Here is a 23,487-nt window from a genome sequence, read left to right on the forward strand (position 1 = left end):
TTAAAGAAATTAGTGGCGTCAAAATGAATTTGCCTTAACTGAAATTTATCGCGTTAACTTCGACAGATAATATTTATACTTATTTTAATGCTTTCCTATGTTTTTCAGGATGACTTTCCATTTACCAGTGATAATTTACATGAAAGATCTATTATGAACCTCCAATGCACTGGTGAGATTGAGACATCCTCAAATGATGTCAAATTATCTAGAGCTGCAACGATTAATTGATTATTTGTCAACTATTGATTAATCGGCAACTATTTTGATAATCGCTTAATCTTCTAAAAGTTTTTTTAAATTTTCTAAAAAGTAAAAATTCTGATTTCAGCTTCTTAAATGTGAATATTTTCTGGTTTCTTTACTCCTCTATGACAGTAAACTGAATATCTTTGAGTTGTAGACAAAACAAGACGTTTGAGGACGTCATCTTGGGTTTTAGGAAACACTGATCAACATTTTTCACCATTTTCAGACATTTTATAGATTAAACAACTAATTGATTAATCAAGAAAATAATCAACAGATTAATCGTTAGTTGCAGCCCTAACATTATCTTCATTTAGTCTGTTATAAATGGAAGTAAAACCAAAAACAATAAATCTAAAAAACTTTTTTCAAAAACTTTTTGGTTTGGTTTATTGACAATATTCATTCATTGACAATATATTTATAAAATACTACATAAAAAAAACAAAAAAGTCCTGGACTAATTCCCATTGAATTGTTTACACACCAATAGTATAAGTAAATTTATATGAGCAATAGTTGCTTTATTGCAGGGTTTTGTATTTTATATTATTTATAGTTATTTTATATAAATGTTTTATAAGATGTGATTTTTCTATGATCTATGATCCAAATGTAAACAACCTGGTAACAACAAGGTGAATGTACCTAACATTTACGTGTTCAAAAAGTTACTTATTGGACCTTTAACATAATACTTTTTTTAAATCCTGCTCCAGGTCACACTTCAAAAACCCCTGCTGTTGAGTGACACCGGGGCCACACATCTTTCTCTGGTAAATGATCCAATATTCTGCGCAAGAGTGAACTCAGATCAGGTCTAACATCATTTTCGCCATTACCGAGAGATGAATTATCCTCAGCTCGCAGAACTCGGCTCTTTTTTGGCCTTCTATGCTTCTGCACACAGGTAGCGCTCTCCTTAATCCCATCTGACAGCAGGCTGTCAGCCATTTGCAGGAGGAATCAGACACCCATAGGTGTTAAAAAGGAATTGCTAGGAGTCTACACTGTCTATCTGAAGGGGTTAGTTTCACCATGCCTTGAGAGCTTTGGGTCTGTGGCACCTCAGCGCTGATGCAGACAGACAGAAAGATTGTGCCTCGTGTAGTTTAACCTCAAAACAACGGCAGCGCGAACTCCTCGAGATGCTCAGCCTGCTTAATGTGATTGTTATGCAATCAAGGACACCCGCAAAGACGAGCCTCGGAGCCCTGCCTTTGATTTGGAGGCTCTTCACATACATAGACGGCAGAGCTCCTGCCCCGCGCTACATCCCTCCGTCCCGAGGGCACGGACGCTCCGCTCATGTGAGTGACCCGTCAGGTCCCATTAGCTTTTCTGTTCACTGATGGCAAGAAGGATTCAAGGTTGCACATTTTGACATGCGAGAGGAAAATGTGTGATGTTTACAGAAGCTATCTGGACTTTGAGCACCGCACGTACCTACAGAGCTTAACACTGTCATTTATGTTTTCCTTCTTTATATTTACATTAAACTGAGGAATAAATTGATTTGTGTGTGAAGTGCAAATTGTCGGCTTCATTTTGATTATGCTTTCTGAGGATATTTATTGAGTGGTTTAAGAATTAAAAGGCCTTTTGTATCCCTCCTACATGTCAGGGCGCCAAAAGTGGTGGATTAAAATTTTATTCAACAGTCATTTTTCATTCACAAGCAAAAGCTCTTAATGTGTGATGACTTAATGACTTGGAATGTCGGCTGCCTTTGAACATCAGCAGGTTACAAAGCTGGCTGCTCATTTCCAGCCGCTGACTGGTGATTTTGCTGGCTGAAATGACACCTGTCGATGCCAGATTTGATCAGCTAACCGGCTTCATGAATTTGTTGCACTTAATAGCTACATACATGCAGGGTTTAATTTCGTGCCTATTCCGGCAGGATCCGGGACCTCTTGGTTTTTGACTCCCTGTGTTCCAGTACCCATAATTGTGTGGATCCGGTAGGCTATCTCTTGGTGGTATAAAAACTAAAATAATAACTTAATAACACCTAAGCAAGTGGGCATTTGTGCTGTGAAATGGTGAAATGAGAATGGCTAAATTAGGGGGTGCGGATCCACAGTACTGAAACGGAGATCGATAGACAGAAACAAAGTGGACAGCTAACCTGCCTTCACCTTGCTGACTGAAACTGAAATTTATTGAACCAAAATATTTTTCAAGTCTGCTCCATGGGAAGATATCAACAGTGTTCGTATGTATTGATTCATCACCTCCGCCATGGTCAAGGGCCTTGGAAGGAGGTATTGTTTTCACCAGCGTTGGTTTGTTTGTCTGTCTGTCTGTCTGTCTGTCTGTCTGTCTGTCTGTCTGTCTGTCTGTCCTCCTGTTTGCAGGATTACTCCAAAAGTTTTCGATGGATTTGAATGAAATCTTTTGGGGGGGGCGGGGGGGAGGGGTGTGGCACAATGAACAATCCATTAGATTTTGGTGGCGATCCGGATCATGATCCGGATTCAGGATTTTTTTTAAGAATTCCGATCAGCCTGAGCATTAAGACCACAGGGTATAACACATGCACAGTGAGACTGATGATGCGTTGATGACTACGCCTTTTTCCTCCTTCTTTGAGCAGAGAGATACGTGTGTGGATGTGTGTGCGGAAGCTGCTGGCCGTCCCCGGTGAGAAAGAACAAAGCGCTAGATGGCGGGATGAGAGACAACGTAATGTAAAGTTATACAGACATAACAAGGCTGCTGAATGAGAGAGGCATCCGCCGATACGTTACACGGAAACGCACCGTGTTATTAACAAGCCGACCACCTCACGGTACCGCCAGCCTCAAAGTGAGCTGTGATCTGTTTTTAAAGTCACGCACCTTGGCGGAGGTCTGCGCTCTCCGAGTGCCATTCTAGTTGATTTTATTTCCCCGTAAACCAGAGAGAGAGAGAGAGAGAGAGAGAGAGAGAGAGAGAGAGAGAACCAAACAGCTGTTTCTACGTGCCTCCCCTGCTGATTTTAAGTGATTATTGTGAATGCTATGATAATAATGGTAAATGTTAAATGGACTTGATTTATACAGCACCTTTCTAGTCTTCCGACCACTCAAAGCGCTTTACACTACATGTCAACGTTCACCCATTCACACACACATTCATACACTGATGGCAGAGGCTGCCATACAAGGTGTCAACCTGCCCATCAGGATCTAATCTAATGATCATTCACACACCGATGGCACAGCCTTCGGGAGCAATTTGGGGTTCAGTATCCTGCCCAGTATCTTGTAGTTAATGATGTGCTCCTTGGTCTTGAAAGTAACACTCACTTACAATTGTAGCTAGTAAGCTAATTATCCAGACTTGCTGATGATTGCAGTACGTCGGAGCAGATAAACACACTGTTTAGTCCTTTCCTTGCTCTCATGCTCTTGTGTTTTTTGGAAAGGCTAAAAAAAGACATCCTCCTCCGAACTCTTTAAATGCCGAGTATCGCTCTTATAAAGAACTCGATGCACACTCTTCTGGCATGTGGAAGAGCCAAAGTTTGTCAGACCTGCCGTGCCTAGTTACGGTTGCTAAGCTATGATCGTTCAGGGGAAGGATTTAGCGAACACTCAATTACAATTTCAATCTAAAAAAAAAGTGAAAGTGATATCAAGAATGGTCAAATTATAGATATTGGACTCTCTGCCTCTGTGTCAAACACAGAAGAAGTAATCAAACCTCAGGGAAGTCCGTGACAGATTCACTTGATGTGGATTCGTTCTGCACATCACACAAGTCCCTGTACCTCTTGAGAAGACACATGTACCGCGTAGAGCAGAGGAAGATATAGAGCTGGCTAATGGTCAGTGTTACCAGACATTTTCAATGGAAAGGGTCAACGACAAGCGGTTCACGAGTTTGGCCATGGTACGTGAATCTGTTTAGAAGTTATGCGCTATTTTGTTATAGGCCACTCTCACACCCACACACCTGACCACGCCAAATTTCAGCCTCCTACGATGGAAATCGTGGTCGCCAAAGAGTGGGGAAATTTTTTGTCGTTCGACCAACCGACCGGCCGACCGACAGACACTCACTCCCAAATCGTCAAATACCGCCACTTGGTCAGAGCCCCTCGGCATCGGATACCGGCACCCTTTAGCGTCTGTATGCAACATACCTGGCTTTCAACTAACTCCAGTGTGAACCCACCTGTGGCATTATCAGATGGTGAGAGCAAGTGACGTAGTTCAAAGAGCTTGAAAGTCTGAAAGGAGCGTGAAAGGAGGGGTCGTGGATGGGTCAAACAAACTTTCCTAGACTTTCAACCAGGAGACTGCGGTTCGTGGCCCGTGTGAAACTAAAAGTTTATTTATTTTGTCACGGCATCATCAGTATCAGCATCATAGTTTCATTCGTCCCGTGAGCCACGTCAGTCATTTGTCACTTTGTTAGTCTCCTCGTTAGTCACGTGAGTCGTTATTCAATGAAGTTTACGTCAACCATGATCATTTGCTGACCCTAACTAAGTGCTTGTGCTGCCTAAACCTAACTTCCTGTGAAAACTGAAGTTTAGTTTGAAAGGACACTATGCATGTAATGAGCATATATTGACACGCCGTCCCTGACATGTCCAAAAATAAGGCTAGAGGGGTAACTAGTGCGTCGGTATCTGATGCTGAGGAACACTGACCAAGCGGCGGTATTTGACGAGTTGGGAGTGAGGATGTGTTGGACCGACCAACAGAGTGAGCTATAGAGCTGCGGGTTGCAGCTAAAAGTGAAGTCAAGCAAAACTTAACTGACTCCAACTAGCTTCATCATTAGCTATTAAAATTGTTCAAGCAATCAATGTGCATCTAAATCTACCTCTAATTTTAACTAATTAAGGCTGTTGTATAGACTAAAGTGTCATGAGAGGGTCAAGACACTGGAATAAAGTCACACTTGTAAAGACTGTGCTATTGTGAGAAAAAATTAAACTTAAATCATTGGAATAAAAAAACAAGTAGCAAAAAGAATAAGGATCAGTGATTGGTCGTTGGGTATGCACATTCACATTTCAGTCTAGCTGCTGATTGGTCGACTGAATGCGCTGCTGCTCTCCCCCGCTTACTGAACACAGTCAGTCCAGAGAGCCACAGCAGAGATAGAGTACATTCACTGAGACATATTGGTGACACTCTTCAAGGGACAGCAGTTAATATCTGGCCCTTAAAGTTGCTAGATTTGTCACTAGGCACTTTAAGTGGCTAGAGGGGTCTTAAAAGTCGCCAAATCGAACTTGGCAACACTGTCAATGTTAGCTAGTGCCACATCACTGCAGCTGCCTTTACTCATGTTCACTGTGCAGATAACAAAACAAAAACAAAGTCATTATATGCATCCTGTTAAGGTAACTTTGAGATGTAATTAACTGGCTTAAGATGCTGCATTTATATAATTGGATGGTATCCATAGTAACAAGCATCCTCCTGTCCCCAGTAAAGGACCCGCGTAATTATTTCACATCTATGGGTTAAAGGTTTGTATATACAGTACGTTCTGTGTGTGTGTAGCATGAAGGGAGACAACTTACATTTCACTGTGAGAGCCTGCTGTAAAATGACAAATAAATGAATTTTGTAAACAACTTTAAATGACACAATTTTCCTTTTAGCTGCCCTTCATTAATTCCCTCCCTTTGTGTAACAGACGACGACGCACAAGTGGCTCAGCTTCATTAATAACCTGGAATATAAAAGCGAGAGTGAGCGACTAATGTTACTGCATTTAAGTTTCACATTTGCAAGGTAATGTAATTATCAAGGATAAATTACAATCTGCTGAATTATTAACTCCCGCAAGCCTGGTTTAATCTACAGCTTGACTGTCGCATAAGAGAGGTGAATCTGAAAAAAAGGCTCTGCGCTGTCCAGAAGTAGTGGTAGTAGTGTAGTAAACCATATAAAAGTGGTGCTTTAACAATGGGATTCACGGTGGACTGCTGGACCTTAAGTCCAATAAGCATAAAAATGTACGAGCATTTCACTTGTTTAATTGGGTCAGTGAGCCAATTAAACAAGTGAAATGCTAGCATTTTGTCCTCCTTTATTTTGAGATCTGGTATGTGCTACCCTATCCCATTTTTAATATTAAAACTGCACTGCTTTCTTCCTCCTGTAATATGATTCAGCTGCCTTTCCTCTCTAGTTTATCAGCCTTGTGACTCTAAATGTTGTGTTTACCTGGACGAGCAAACTTGTTTTTCAATGACGGGGTGTTGCGCAGTTTGTTGTACATTCTTTCTATTTCTTTAAATAAGAAAAAACAAAACAGTAATTTATAACCTGACAAGCTTTGATGAAGTTTCTCCCACTACTTATTCCAGTATCAATACCCCTCTCTTGTGTGTTACTCTATAAAGTTGATTTCTCATCCATCATTTTAGAATTTCTCACACAGTAAAAACGGTTCAACAGGGGCACTCTCACTTAGTTAGAAGCCGGTACACAGAGGGATTCAGCTTTGTTTTTCTAAGCACAGAAAGAACTGTTGCCAACAGAGGCAACCAGACCGCACAAAATTGTTGACAGCGGTCCAAATCTGGTTGCCTGGGGCAACGGGGCAACTGTTACTGTCAAGCCCTGCTGTGTAAGTTATTTAGGGTCACAGTATGCTACCTGGCCTCTACATGAGATGGCTGAGAGATATTTTTCACCGCATTTTAGCCATTTGGTTACACATGAAAACATTACTTGAGCTCCGATGCTTCAGCTTCCTGAACCATATCTCAGTATTGTGGCTGTAAATGTGGCTGAGCTGAGCTGAGTCAAAGGGTTACGAAAAGAAACTGATTGCTATGAAGTGTTGTGTGTATATGATCACTCAAACTTAAAAGAAAAAAATGAGAAAAACTCATGAAGGTTAATTAAATTAGTGGAAACAATTCTATAAATATAACTAGGTAACAGAAGAAGTAATTTCAAAGACTCTTTTTTTTCTAATTAAGGGTGGTTAGAAAAACAAATCATTTCATTTTGAATACTAATGTAAATTAAATTGCCTTTTTTCCTGCTCTATAAATAACTAGTCCTGTGTTCTCTTTTGAGAAAAAATCTGAAACCAAAAAGGAGAAATTTATATTTCACATTTTTTGGTTTAATGATGGTGCCTCCTAGTTTTGCATTAATTTGACGGAATACCGTTCTATGTAAATGGAGGCCTTATTTCAGCCAATCAAATCTTTCATATAGCAGCAACGTCAGCGCTGTGTCATCGGCAGAGCAGACGGTCACACTGAGCCAGACAGAAGCCTGCTACATAACACATAATGACAACTTGACCTTTTTCTTCCTTTTACCAAAAAAAAACAAAAAACAAAAAAGACCTCTGACATTTTTTTTTACTGCAAAAAAGGGATGACTAAATGTGATTTCATTTGGACATTGACAAATTGGGTTACTTTACTAAGAGTACTGTAGGTATCTACAAGTACCGCAGGATTTGTCCCAATAATATGGTTCCAGAAAAAGATCATGTTAATGGATGCAGGTGTGTGTGCGCCGCCTGACGAACTGTTGATAATCACAGGTTCTGCCCAGTTGCGGTGGGATATCCAGGTGCACATTGGCAACATTCATGCAGATTTGTAATCACAGAAAAATAATCTTTTCTGCCAAGATAAGGTCATTGCAGAGGAGTTGAGGCAATGATTCAGACGCCAGTCACACATCTCTTGAGTTTCTTTTCCTTTTCAACAACTGCCCAAAGTAAGGAGATGCTGGGGAATAAGAAACGCTCTTATGCATGTATAGTGACAGCCGTTTAGGCAAGAAAAGATGACAGGTTAAACGTAAATCTTTGCAAAATGATGTTTGGCAGAAAGCACGACAACCTGCAAACAGCAACAGAGATGTTATTGTCCAATCAGACATGATGACTTTTGCTGAGTGTGTCATTAAGGAAGGCAAGGGGCTCTTTTCCTTCGAGGCTGGTCATTGTGTCAACGACTGAGTGGCACTTACGATTGAGTGCAATCTACACAGAGGAGAAGATCTATACTCTTCAAAAAACAAAGGGTGGCGAACAAGAATTGTGTTTGTCTCCTTCAAGTCTACGCAAATTTCTGGGCCGATACCGATGTTTAAAATAACAATTTGGCCGACAGCTGATAACAATGTCTTTGTTTATTTTGTTGTTGCTGTTATTTATCTATCTATCTATCTATCTATATATACATATATATATATATAAAATGTCATAAACTTTCTAAGCGTATAAATGTAGCGGGTCGGCACACATGCGCGCTCGCATATGCGTGCTCGCGTGTGGCCGCTGTCTCGTCTCCTCTGCCTGCTCGCCTTCACTCAGACAGCGCGCGCGTTCTCGCGTACTCGCTCCACCTCTAGACGCGAACGCGCGCTCACTCCACACTGCAGAAGAGTTAATTTAGCTCTGAGAATATCTAGTGAATGTACAGTGGACGTTTGTGCAGAAATAAATGCTGCAGCTCCTCCAGACCAACAGAGGTTTCCCGTGTCTTGGGAAGTAACGGGGCTCCGCAGAGAGAAACGTTACCGTCTCGTTACCGACCGGTTGCCGGTGTCTTCCTGCTCTCTCCGGCTGCGGGCGGAGGGAGACGAGTTTCTCGCTGGGGAGCCCCACTGCTGAAGCCTGCGCTGAGGCAGGAGAAGCAAACACAGTATCAGCATTGATTCAAGGAGAGACCTTCGTCTGGTCAGCTAACATTACTGCCAAGCAGCTGAAATATAGAGTGATATTGTGGTTTTAGCTGACGTGTGTCGCCTCACTGTTTTGAGCGATGCTCGTTCATGTCCATTTAGAGCGAGCACAAGTACGAGCCCGACTGATTTCACGGCCACAGGTGTCGCTGTTAAGAAGCATTTTTGGAAGTTACAAATAGTCCCTTTAATATAACCTTCTTTTACATGAAAAATATTCTCTTTCTGTTTTAATAACTGCTTCAAAAGTCTTTCCAGCTGCTATAGCCTACAACTACCTACTCAATGAGAATAATGTTTCAGTATTTACACAGCCCAACAAAATATTTGTTTTGTGAAACATAAATCAAATGTAAACGTAAAAGCGATTAGAAACATAATCCATGTTTCCCACACATAGACTTCACTTGGATGAGCCATCCAGGTAGCCTTTCTTAACGGCCGCCTAAGTACATTTGGTGAACCACTTTGGCATTGTTCATATTTTTTTTTTTATCCATCCGAGAGAACGATGCCTTCTGCAATCGATTGACAAGTGGACTAGTGGAGTGCTGCTGCACTCTGCTCACCTGGGACTGTATCCCAATATGGGGGACGGACTGCTGCACGACATGGAGGACGTTCCCAGTGTAACGTACTGGGTGCTGCGTCAGCCCTCGTTGGACTTTATAGTGACACATTACACACACACGAGGTCCGTTACCATCCAGACCGCAGTGAGTGTTTTTAAGAAATCTTGTAAAACATGTTTTACTGCTTGATTTCTCATTGAACATAACAACGTTCTTGTTGGGGATCTTTCTCCGAGACAGTGTAATACTCCCGCACGGACGACTTTTTCTTTCACTTTTCTTTGTAAACAAACCACACGTGTGCACGGCGCACGCCATCAGAGTCGTGTCCAGCCAGTGGCTTCTGCATCATACTGTAAATCGGTGCATCCCTACTACTTAGTTTTGGTATTTCAATAAAGGTAGTATTCCAGTCACTTCCTGCACAGCCTTAAGATGAACCTAAGAAAATGTTTTTATTACGTAACGTTGTGAAGCTACCATTTGGAAAACACATACAATAACGCAATGACTCACAAGGATCAGCACTTTCAATTACTTCTGCTATACTGCTTGTGTTCTTGTGTGTGTCGTATGACTGGTTGTTGCTTTTTCCCCCACATCTAGGAACATCGCCTGGAGGAAAAGTAACCCCTTTCAGACTAAAGCTTTCTGCTTGGGCCCAGCAGTCTCTTGTGAGTGTCCTCATGTGTGTTGAGAAGACCCGAATGGTGGCCAAGTGACAGGAAAAGTTCGTCATTGGCTTTGCGAGACCCTCAGCAGGAAGTTTGTAAATAATTTCTCACACTGTCCTCGTGCATCCTCTCGTTGTTCGGAGTCCTCCGAGTGCACGAGATCAAGGCAATTCTGCTTAAATTAGCAAACCTGTAGTACGCTTGTTGTTTAGGCTGTTTATGAAAGCATAGAAGCGGCAAATAATCCCGGTACCTGTGCTCGCCTTCGCCGACCTCTCTGAGTCATTCTAAGTTCAAGCTGATGCCAGTCATCAGAAGCTTCAGGCCGTCTTCAAAGGAGGAGGGAGGGGGGGATGCTAAAACTTGTTCTGTATGCAAGCCATGGACAGTGTTCAAAGACAACCACTGAAAATTACACTTTAATATTTACTGCTGCAACCATGTTCCCTGCTTTACATATCATAAGCCTTTTGTAGCAATGTTTGCAACTACAGTATATTGATCAAAGCAGAGCGTAACTTTTCAAATCCTGCCTGCAAACCGAAACTGATGATCATCTTTTCCTCCACCGTAAGGGAGCAAACAATAAGCCACGTGTTGCGGAATCGCACTGAAAATGTATTTATCAATTTTAGAAACATGTTGCTAGAAGTGTTATGCTACATGGCTGTTGCTACTTTGCATTCTGAGGTCAGTGTTCCCCCCCTGTCACACACACACACACACACACACACACACACACACACACACACACACACACACACACACACACACACACACACACACACACACACACACACACACACACACACACACACACACACACACACACACACACACACACACACACACACACACACACTGCAAGATTTATTCAGATCATAATCGTGATGGGATGAGTTTAGCTGTTTGAAGTCAGATGGGGAATCCTCTCTTATTCAGCGCCACGTCTTCTACGCTGACCACTGGCCGAAAAAAATCAGGTGAAATAAGCTCTGATCAAACAGTGCTTTAAAAGGCATATGGTGGTTTGATATATAATGAATGCAGTTTCACTGTTAAACATTTTACAAAGCATACTACTATCTCATCTTCTCAGGAGCCAGGTAAGATAAACTACATACTTTGATTGTTAATGGGTTTCTTCAAATGATCAATTTCTTTTCCCCCTTTGATTTGCAACTGTTAAACACTACTGACATTTATTCAATTAAAGGTTGCAAATCAAACCACTGCCGGTAATTTTAGGCTGCAATAATCACAATGAAACTCTGCAAAACTGTCAAGTTCCTGGAGATGATTTTCATATCAAAAACAGTTGCAGACTGAAAGATAGGAAATGTGCATTAAAGGAACAGTGTGTAACATTTCGGGGGAATCTATTAGCAGAAATGGAATATAATATTCATAATGATGTTTTCTTTAGTGTATAATCACCTGAAAATAAGAATAGTTGTGTTTTCGTTAGCTTAGAATGAGCCCTTCATGTCTACATAGGGAGCGGGTCCTCTTCACGGAGTTCGCCATGTTTCTACAGTAGTGAGAGCCTTCCACGTTTTTACGTTACCTGAAGGCCACCGTAGTTCTCCGACACGCTTGTGAAACTGCGGTAACGTGAGCTGCCGAGTGCAAAACCGTGGTACCATCAGCCGTCGTCTGACTTCCTTGCTCCTAAGGTAGTGTTATTATGGTAAGGATGGCCTCTGAGCGAGGCGTATGGCGTTACCACGGTCTTGGAAAGGGAGGAGTGAGCTGAGGGGTACTCAGTTGGTTGCAATCTGCAACCACACCACTAGATGCTGCCAAGTTCTACACACTGTACCTTTAAAATATCTCTAACAATCTGTACTTTTGATAAATATGGGTGGATATAATATGACTGATTCATTGTAAACAGGCTAAATCATCAAAACCCAAACATGGTCTTTAATATTCAATGAAAACATGTATAGCATTCTCTGTGTTTAAGCCAGAATGATGTCTTCAAAACTATCATTTTTTAACTTTTCTGAACAACTCTGTACAGTTGAAAGTAATATCAATCATGTTTGGTGTGTTTAACAACTGAGTTATGGCTGTTGCACTTAAGTTCCAATATATCTAGCACCAACAACAACAACAACAACAACTAGAGGAAAACATCTTTGTTAACATGGATTGGAGTTTGATTTGTCCAAAACACACAAAAAAATATATTTTTCATCTGGAAGCTTAGATGTGTATTGTAGATGAACTTATAATTCCTGATTCATTGCAACAAAACTGTTTCTACACTGATAAAAAGGTCCCACATCAGTACATTGCATCTTAATGTTAGAAAGACTATAATCCTCTGAGGGAAGAGCAATAATGAATTGCTTTATTCAGCAGCTGGTTTACTTTAGAAATAATAAATCAAGCGTGTTCACTTTTAGAGTCCACTAATTTATATGTTGCATGTGTTGAATACAGTATGTAAATGACCTCCCGCCATGACTCTCCATAACTAAACTGGAGCGCTTCCTTGACCTACAAATTTGTATTCCTCTCTAATTTGTTCATGTTGTTCTTCGGCCCTTGAGATCTAAAAAGAGGGCAACAACCTGGTTTCCACTTTGCAGGTGGGCTTGGTGAGAAAAACGCAGTACAAATATTAGGGAATACAACAAACGTCTGACACGAGTTGTGAAACGCATTTCGGCCCTTACTCTCCGTCTGGGAAACAGCTGTCAAAGTAGTGATATTGAAAAATTCAAATGCATTGTGAACGCACTAAGAAACAACGGGGCATGTTGGGAGAGTGAAGGAGACAAACTACCACCGTGGTCCCGTGGTAACTAAGCAACAACCCCCATGAGCTCTACATAACACTAGCAGCCACATGTCAGGGTCAAGAATGGAGGAGAGGACAGGAAGAGATGACTTTCTGATGCTTTTGACATTTATGTAAGTATAGATGTATTATAAGAGTTTAGACAAAGATGAACTCAATAAACCAGTTTCTCAGCTTGTATAATGTCTTTTTTCCAGCACATTAGACGTGACTTTTATTCCTGATTTCCATTGTTGCAAAAACACTGCTCTTTTCATTCCTTTAATGGGTTTTCTTCTCCTGAATGGATGCCATTTAAATCTTTGCTTTATCACTGTGACAGGCAGCTGTCCCTAATCGTTCTTTTATTGGAAGAAAAAACCTTGAGATTGCTTTGACTGAGTGTCTTTTCTTAACACACTGATAATGTGACACAGTTATTTTAGGGAAGACAACAGACTTAAGCAAACATTTTTGCTCAAATTAAAAGACCAGTATCTTAACGTGCTTCTCATAAACAGAGAATTAATTGTTTCGGGATGTTTTTTTTTATTTTCACTTAGATTATGCTGGATGTTAAGTTAATGACAATTACTGCCTAACACCATTTACAAAAATGTGAGAAAAATTAAAAAGCAAAAAGCGAAAGGGTGAAACTTCTTCTGCAGGGAGAGAAGCGGTTGGCATCAGTACAAAGCAAGACGGTAATTTCCCATTTCTGTGATGCTAAGCACCTCTGCCAGGAGACTTACTGTCAACATCTTCTCACACCAATGAGAAGTAGAGCAACTGAACATGTTTATTATTTATCGAGTAGCAACTGCACACTTAGAAATTGCAACAGCAAGAAAATCATCTTGCACTTGAGGAAAGAGCAAATGGATTTGTATCGCCGAGAAAATTAAGCATCTGATCTGGAGTACAATAATCAATCCATTTTTTTAAAAAAACATGGTCGTTAATTTCAGCTGGTCAGGCAATTAAAGCTTTAATAGAGGTGATGAATGATTAACACTAATTATCCAGAAACGAGCAGAAGCGCCAGGGATCAGACTAATCATGCACACAGGAAGATTATGACCACGAGGCCAGACTTTTGTAATTCATCAGATATTTGTGTAAATATTTGTGATTTTTTCAATATATTTATGCTCATTGAGTTTATTTAGTTATTTTTAATTTAATGAATGAATTAATTTCTTTCATTTAATTCACACATTTAAATTGATTTATTTTATAGAATTTATTTATTATTTTTATTTTATTTATTTAGATTTATATAATTATTTTTTGTCTTTTTTAATCTCTGTCTTTTATTGTTATTGTTGTTATTATTATTATTATTTTCATTATTATTTTTCATGGGGGGGGGCTTGACAGGTGGGGAGTTGTTCTATTGGGTCATTGTGCTTTCTCTTTCTTTATTACACGGCTTTGCTGAATACTCGATTCTGGTTGGTCAATCACGGCGTTCTGTGGCCTGTTATTTCTTTATAACAGACCGTTGCTGTGGGCACAGTCCAGATGTCGGACTCTGGCGGACCGTTTTTGTGTCAAATTATTGATTTCTTAAAGCTGAAGTAGGCGAGATTGGAGCAAATATGATTAAAAAAATATATTTTTATAAAACGGTCGCTATATCCTGACAGTAGTACATGAAACAGGTAACATGAAAAAAATCATGTCCTTTGTGTCCTCCGGTGCTCCTAACGGCATCTGCAAGATTTCACAGACTGGAGGAAAACAAGCAGTAAGAGCTGATCTGAGGTCTGCTGTCAATCACTTGCAAACTCCAACCAAACAGTCAAACTAGGCAGCGCTGATCAAATATTAATCAATATTTGTTACGTTAATGCCTATTTCTCGCCTGAAATGTTTTCAGAATCATCTTGAAGTGCACGGTATAGCTGTAAAATGAGAAAGTTTGTAATAAGCGGGACAATGTACAGCCGCGCGTCGGGGGCCACCCTGCCGCATTGCCTTGTCAGGGTTTATTTCACAACAATGACCGGCTCACTGTACATTATCCCTTACTTATCATTCTTGAAACTCCTTGGTGTTGTGTATCTTTCCACTACTGATTATGGTGCCCTCCTCACATTATATACATATCAATACAGTGTTGAAACTAGGAAATATAGAATCACATGTCAACTGTTTTTTCTTACCTGTGAGCCTTTTCCTGAGCTGCCAGCAGAGAAGTTGATATGAACTGTAAGAACAGAAAGAGAAAAATGATATTCATTTAGACAACGATATGAACAGCAATGAATCCTTTTAAACTGAGCCATCAACGTCAGGCCATCCAACAGCAGCCGTACACAGGCGGGCCTAAACAAATCAACCTGGTTATTATATTTGAAAAATAAAAAATGACTCCATCTTGCTTAGTCTATGTTGGATGTCTGAGAGCACCGCTCATCTGTTCCAGTTTGTAATTAGAGCCCAGAGAGCTTCTATCCAATTAAATTGCCATCGATTCCGAGATGAGAAAATCTTCTCCGAAAGATTCCCAGGATTTCAAATCAATACATCAAAAACAGCAGTGCCTCTGAGAATGAATTTATACAGCCGTTTATATCAAATCAGGCTGCCTGCACTCCAGCATCAGTCAGCTTGAAAATCGGACTTTAATTAGGTGATAGAGACGAGAAAGAGTTAAATTTCCTTCTCCTGCAGCAGCCATTAGAGGGAAACTGAGAGTGTTGATTAAAACCTAAAAGCAGCAACGTTTTTTTAGGAACAATCAGCTATGGTGTAATAAAAAAAAAAGTCCAATATAAAAAGGTACATATTTCTTAAGATGGATACAATCTCTGTGACTTTGCTTATATGACTCAATCTGCAGTAATTTGGTCAGATTGCAAGGGAACCCTCTTCTTAAATTATTCAAAGAGCTGATTTAACTTCAAAACACTACAGTGTGTAAAGCCTGGAGTAAAGCCACCAATTCAGAACAAACGAACAGTGTAATGAACCTAATTATTTTAGTCATGAAAGCACCAAAAAACAACAATGGAGTTTTTCACACAGCCCAATTTTGCCAACCTAGCCAAAAGAATATTATTGTTGCATGTTCCTTTCAAAGAGAGGATGCCTTTTAAAAGAGCAGAAAATACCCACATTAAAAGGTAGCGACTACACCTAAGATCTTAACCGATCTTCACAGAAAGATACACAGAACTTTCAAAAGGGAGCGGATCGGATTTTCACACAAATTTATTTTGTTTGTTGCTTCAAGGGGACTCTGTTCACAGCAGTTTACTGTTAATAGAGTGTTTTTGTGATGAGGACAGCTCAGAATATGCCTCTACTAGAGAAAGCAAGGAGATAAATGGAGAGGAAACACAAAAGAGCTGCTGCTGATCCTTCCCTGGAAATAAAGAAAAATAACCACAAGTAGTGGCATCTTATTAATCAAATTCACCTGCTTAACATATTATACAACACTAAATAACATCAGTAATTATATAAATAATAAGGCTGTCAATCGATTAAAACATTTAATCGTGATTAATCACATGATTGTCCATGATTAATCGTGATTAATCGCAAATTAATTACACATTTTTTTATCTGTTCAAAATGCTCCTTAAAAGGGAGATTTGTCAAGTATTTAATACCCTTATCAACATGGGAGTGGGCAAATATGCTGCTTTATGCAAATGTATGTATGTATTTATTATTGGAAACCAATTATCAACACAAAACAATGAGAAATATTGTCCAGAAACCCTCACAGGTACTGCATTTAGCATAAAAAATATGCTTAAATCATAACAAGGCAGACTGCAGCCCAACAGGCAACAACAGCTGTCAGTGTGTCAGTGTGCTGACTTGACTATGACTTGCCCCAAACTGCATGTGATTATCATAAAGTGGGCATGTCTGTAAAGGGGAGACTCGAGACTCAAGGGACCCCTTTGAAAATGGCCATGACAGTTTTTTCTCGCCAAACTTTAGCGCAAATTTGCAGTGTAATTTAACCTCCTTTGAGACAAGCTAGTATGACATGGTTGGTACTAATGGATTCTTAGGTTTTCCAGTATGATGCCAGTATGTTCACTCTAGCCTTACCGCTACAACCTCTGTAAGATCGAATAGCGTTAATGCGTTAAAGGCGTTAATTGCGTTAACGTGTCATTATGCCGTTAACTTTGACAGCGCTAATGAATCATAATATTGTTAATATCAGTGATTATTGAATAATTTGTCTCAACCTTTAAGCCAACATGGACGGGAAGTCATAAAAGGCCTCAGAATAACGTAAAGATTGAACACCAGTTCCATGACAACTGATGGAACTTTATCTCCTGGTGACCACATGATATGGTTGAAAGCCCCAGAACCCACAAGTAAGTGGACCTTGAGCGGAGACTGTCAACCGCTATATCCAAGGTCAAGAATGAACTGTCAAGATAAAAATAAATATTGACAAATTCCATTTTTTGTAAACATCTATTACACATTTTTTAACAGTAATTAACTTGTTTCTTATCAACTGCCGTTTCAAACGAGCGTCCTCTATCTCTTCCATGTAGAACATTACGGCTCCTAAAGAAAAGAAAAGCCTGTGTTCGCTGAAAAAAGGAGCGGGGAAATGTGATAACAATTTGCATTACAATGCTTCCTTTATTTTATCAGCAACAAAAAGGCAGCTAAACCAAACCCAGGCTAAACACATTACTATCTAACGTCCGTGAATCCTAATTGCCGTGTGCAGTTCACAAACATAAAATCTGATCCAGCAAATCACAAGCTCCGTAGAGCGAGTAACGAGTACATCGTCATCTGGCGTCCCTGTTTCGGACAGTATTAAAAATGCAACATTTGGCGTGAAACGAAGCTTCCTACGGGAATATGTTCACAATACAGCTGCTCAAACTTCCCATCTTTTCATGGCTCACCCTGGAGAGGGAGAGGCAGAGGCAGAGACGCACGGAGAGGGGGAGGGAGAGAGGGATAAGGAGAGAGGGAGAGAGAGAGGGAGAGGGAGAGAGAGCGGGAGAGGGAGAGGGAGAGTAGCTCCCTACATAATGTCAGGAGTGCTGATGGGAGCACCTCCATCTCATCGCCTCCTCAGCCTGCATAATCAAGTCTGTTGTTTCCAACCATGTTTTCAATTGAGCCGCGCCGAGGGGAACTTGCTTGCTTTGATTTTAGAAACTCGGCAAATCACTCCACATGCAGAAAACTCTGAATGGTTTAGCTGAATGCTTTTCAACAAGCTTCCCAATTTACATTGTCTTTGTAATAAAAGCAGACGTCCGATGCAATTAGACAGGAAACACTGTGCAGCAATGGGAGGGAATCAGGTCGGTTTGGGTGTACAAAGAAAATATGTATGGGTACATACTTTACAGGGCTACAATTCCTGCCAGGAGCAATGCACTTCTAAGGAACTACTTGTCTAAAAATTTTAAAAATCTTGACGCATTCATAGCAATTAAGCAATGATTTGCTTGTTTGACAGTTGGTTGGTGCTTGACTGAACTTTCCGTGTCATTCAGGATTTAATGGGCACAGCGGGAGTGGAAATAAATGGAGACACCAAATGAGAGTGCTTTGAAGTAACTACACATTTTACTCTACACAAGTCCCGCTAACAAAGGTGGCTATGGAGGTGTATTATATTAACTTGAATGCTAATTAGCAGTCAGTGTCAGCTTTAAAAGGGCTCTGATAATCACCACGTCGCATGTGTGAGTGTTCAAAGCAAAGTGAGACAACTAAAGGAACTGAAGAGTAGTGTAGAGCCCGAGCTGCAGCAGCGCTGGTCCTGAAAAACAAACTTATTTAATCTGGCAAGGACAATAACAGCTAAAATCGTGTTAGCTTCACAATGCTGATATTTATGGTGGGACTGCCATCCAGACCAATGCACAAACATCCCCCAAGCAGAGAGGGCTATTAAACCTGGATTCAGCTCTTACCAACCCCTTCAAAATCCATGGACAGCAGCTCACAGCACTACACGAACGCTATCTGCATGGCAAAAAATGGCTTAGAGTGCCTGGTGAGGACTGTCAAACAGTTGGCAAATCAAATGTGAGATAAAAGCAGGGAGTGAATATCGGACTTCTACTGGTGGTGACAAAGTGGACTCAAATGGGATTCTCATGTCGCCCTGTTTCTGCCATTACGGTGTGTTAAAATTTAACACAAAGTTAATTTTCAGCTTGTTTTATTCATGCAAATTTGATGGCAGCAGAGTTTTTTGCACTCCGCATTCACCACAGAGTGCCAACTACTGAGGTTAGCTGCAGCTGTTGGCTCATGTCGGGTACACACTACACGAGAATCAAGATGATTTTGGGCCCGATTCCTCCCTCCCGACAATCGTCAGCAAAGCCCTGATTTTTTGATGGTTCTAAAGATTATCTTTCCAGATATTCGTGCGGAGTGAGGTATGTTAAGAGTGGTTTTCACATCCCCCGATCGGCTCGGAAGTCCATCCTGGCCGCATTGATTTCAAATCGCAAATATTAAGCATGTTCAATATCTATGATCGGATATCCTGTTGTGTGTGGGCGGAACACCGAGGACAGCCGACAACGTAGTCACGTGGGAACCAAACCGACTAAAGAAGGAAGGACAACAACCGCAGTTATTGCAGCCGCGGCTAATGCAAACCTGACGCATAAAGTAGTAGTAAGATGGATGGAAATGGAGGACCAACTTGTTGATTAGTGGCAACAATACAAGTGTTTATTTAACGTGTCTCCATGACTTCCATCCGTATTTTCTTCTTTTTTTTCTTCATGAATTTTCAGTGCAAAGTAGTGCAAAAACTAACATCGCTAATTCTTCCTGCCCATTTATTTACACTTGAGTCACGTTTGGTCGCGAGAGATTTTCGGTTTTGAGAGTAGGGACTTTTGCTGTTCATGAATTTGAGTCCGAATCATTCAAAAGTAAACTCAAAACACATCTTTTTGCATCAGCCTTCGACCTCACTTAGACCCGCCTAAAATACTAATTATGGTTATCCAACTTCAAATTCTCTACATTTTTGTATAGTTTGCTCATGTTGCTATTGTTTTTATGGTATATACAGTATTGTGTGTGTCTAACTTTTCCATTTGTAATGCTTTGCATGTAGTTTATATCACTTATATATGTTTGTTGTGTGTTTTATTATATGTACAGCCCTTTGTGGCATGCTTTGTGATATAGGGCTATAATAAACTTTGACTTGTCTTGAATGGCATCTGTTAGTGTGTGGTGTGCTGTTTTGGCCAAAATGATGCTCACCACACACTAGAGGAACAAAACTGTTAACATTAACATAACGTGTGTGGGGTCTCCCACATTTTCAACATCTGTTAAGATTTGCAAAATCTTTTTAGTGTGGGTCAGCCTTAACATGATCATGTGTGTGTGCAGATTGTACCTTCAACCCAATAATTACGCCCATATTGGATGATGCCAATGTTTAGTGCCAATGCAGGAAGCAGTTTGACTTTTATGTAGCAAAGTGTAAAGTATAGTGTATATGTATGAACGTGTAGCAGGTAAGACTTTCATGCAGGAGACGGGTGTTTGCTACCCGGCACAAATGTTCCAATTTACATTTGCCTTTCTGTCTATTGACTTTTCAAGACCTTGACCATACCTAGTTATAGTGCACAGACACTGCAGAAAGTGAGAATTTTTAAAACGCTGGCATTGGATGAAAAAGAGACATTGTCATTGAACCTATTCTGGGTTTTGCAGAATCGTTCTATATGGACACTCTTGTCAGGCGATAAGGTTCGTGCCTCTGACAGTGTGACAGCTCAGACTCGGACTGATCTCAAAACTTATCAAGAACTCCAATTCTCTCTGCTATGACCCCTCTCGGTTTTTATTCTTGTCCCTGTGCATTCACGGAGTGGAGGCACACAGCTCAATGAGAACCACTCTGAGCTCATGCAGACCTGTCTTAACCTCAATGTGTGTTGCCTAGAATAAATCCATGTCCATTTGCTTCTTTCCATTGTGTGTAATCACTCTTTCTTTAATATTTGCTTTGTGTTCAGTCTGAACACACTGTAAGACGATGATAAGTTGATGTAGTATGTCAAGGTTTGTTACAGCCAGATTTGGATTCCACTCTCTGGTCCCCATTAATCAAAAATTACTTAATGCAGCTTTAACTCATTTTTCATTGTTGGCGAAAAATCTGCAATCGCAAAATTCTTTCTATAATTATTTCATGGATAAACACTTTGGGGTGACAGAGGCAGCAAACACTATTATAATACAAGTAGCTCCTCAAAGAACAGGCACAGATGGCACACAGTTTGCGCTGCACATACAATTGTAATAATGCATCTGATTTGTATGTTAGGCATGCAGGAAGCACGGGCTTCATCTGGCATTGTGTCATATTAAATCTAAACTTTTTATTTCCACTCAAGCACCGCCAGCAGCCATCTAGAAGCCGTGCTGGCAACTCCTAACCCAGTTACTGTCTTGCTTCCAGTTGGAGCTCTCTCTTAATGATCTCTTTTTTATCTAAATACAGTTAACTTAATCTTAATCTTTTTTTCTTTTAACTTAGGATGCTTAATATGCTACATTTTCAAGTGTATTGAAAGGTGCTTTTTAATAAAACATATCCATTTACACCATTAGTGATAAATTAAACAGTTAAACATGGTGTATGGTGTTAATTGATCTACAATATATCTCAAATATGCATACAAACTGCCTTCCTTTCTAACTTGACTGCATGAATTACAAAACATTCACTACAGTGGCCACATTGTGAACACCAAATGTTACCGTCAGTGACTGAACACATTCGTGTTATACACATTCGTTTTATAAAGATGCCTGGCAAAACGTCCATTTACAGGGAAAGGCAAAACACTATTAGGTCTTTAGTACCACTTAAACCTGCAGTAGGCAGCATGTTTTTGGCATCACTGGGCAAAAATGTCATAATAACCTTTCAGCACATTATAAATCAAGTGTTCTGAGAGAAAACTAGACTTCTGAACCTCCTCATGGCTCTGTTTTCAGGCTTTAGAAAATCTTGCCCGTGACGGGAGACTTTGACCAATCACAGGTCATTTCAGAGAGAGAGAGAGCGTTCCTATTGGCTGTTCATTCAACATAGGCAGCTGTCATTCACTCGCAAACTCTTTTTACCTGAAAAATCTAAGTACTTGATCACGCTGATTCAAAAATTGCTTAAAAATCCATTGCCAACAATTTTGATAATTGATGCGAAAAAATTTCTGGTTCCAGTTGCTCTAATGTGAAGATGTTTTGCTCGTCTTTGTCTAATATGATAAGTACGATACGATACAACTTTATTGTCAGTTTGCACTGAAATTAATTTTGCATCCTTAGGCAGTTCTGTTCAAGAAATTTACATAAAGGTTAAATATACATTTACACATACAACACGTCTTTGTAGACGTACAAAATGCATTCAAACAGTTATGACAATTAGACATATCACATTATATCCTCTGGATTCAGACCGTTTGTAGCAGCACACAGTTTTTGGTTTGGCAACAGGATAGACTGATAAAAGACTATAAAATAATTCTTCAGCCTGTTGCGTTTAAATGATGGGACTCAAAATTGCCTATTGGAGGGCAGAAGTTGGTATTCTTCGTTTTTCTCCGCAAGAAACTACAGTTAGCAAGTCTGAGCATGTTCTTGTTGTGAGTTGCTTGAAAGGAGTGTGCCAATAATCTTCGCACAAATTTGGATTTGATGACGTAGTTTAGTTTTAAGTTTCACAGCCAGGCTGTACTGCAGTACAGCACGACACTCTGAATCACTGATTTAAAAAACAGGGAGATAATTTGGCTACTGGCCCCAAAAGATCTTAGTCTACGAAGAAAGTTAATGTGCTGCTGTATCTTCCTACAAATAAATTATTTATGAGGAGTCCATGATAGAGTGGCATCTACTGTAACACCCAGATAATGGAAGTTAAATTAAAATGTTCTACTTATGACTCATATTGATATCAGGAGTAAGCCCTCCATCCATCCATTCGTTCTTCATCTTTACCAGGAGCCTGATCCACTTCGGCAGGCTCCTTTCAGTGTGTGGGTGCCTCAGCAGCAGCTGGACCCTGAAGCCCTCTCGAATCACAGACCTCCTCGCCCTCTCACCCACAGTGAGGCCGTCCAGCGAGGCAGAGAAATCTCAACGCGGCTGCTCGTGTCTGTGATCTCAGTCCTTCAATCACTATCCAAAAACTTGTGACAGCTGGCGCTCGGAACTAAGACAGTTGTTTGAGAGCTTTTCTCTGTGGCTGAGCTCTCTCTCCTTACCATCATCACCCACATCAATCTCACAATCCTTATTGTCACTTCTGAGAGAAACCCCAGCCAAGACACTTGAATTGAAGTGCATTAGGATCTGGGGATGGAGAGATAAAATGGCAATCTGGAACTTTCCAGATGTGCAACCTTACATGAAGATGAAAAAGCAGCTATAACCTTTGAAATGCTGTTTGTTAGTATGCGATGAAAATGTCATCAACCAAACAACCAACCAAGCCTTCATGTTTTACT

The 23,487-nt window shown here is 40.4% G+C and overlaps 1 protein-coding gene across 1 annotated transcript in view; it reads right to left on the reverse strand.

Moving 5' to 3' along the window:
• b3glcta (beta 3-glucosyltransferase a) overlaps positions 1 to 23,487 on the reverse strand; it is an 84,730-nt gene that overhangs the window by 55,836 nt on the left and 5,407 nt on the right. Inside the window, exon 2 of the mRNA XM_037776046.1 lies at positions 15,130 to 15,173. Within this exon, the coding sequence (XP_037631974.1) occupies positions 15,130 to 15,173 (44 nt within the window). The remainder of the gene's footprint in view (positions 1 to 15,129; positions 15,174 to 23,487) is intronic.

Source organism: Sebastes umbrosus, chromosome 7 (assembly GCF_015220745.1).
Source record: "Sebastes umbrosus isolate fSebUmb1 chromosome 7, fSebUmb1.pri, whole genome shotgun sequence".
NCBI classification, from domain to species: domain Eukaryota; kingdom Metazoa; phylum Chordata; class Actinopteri; order Perciformes; family Sebastidae; genus Sebastes; species Sebastes umbrosus.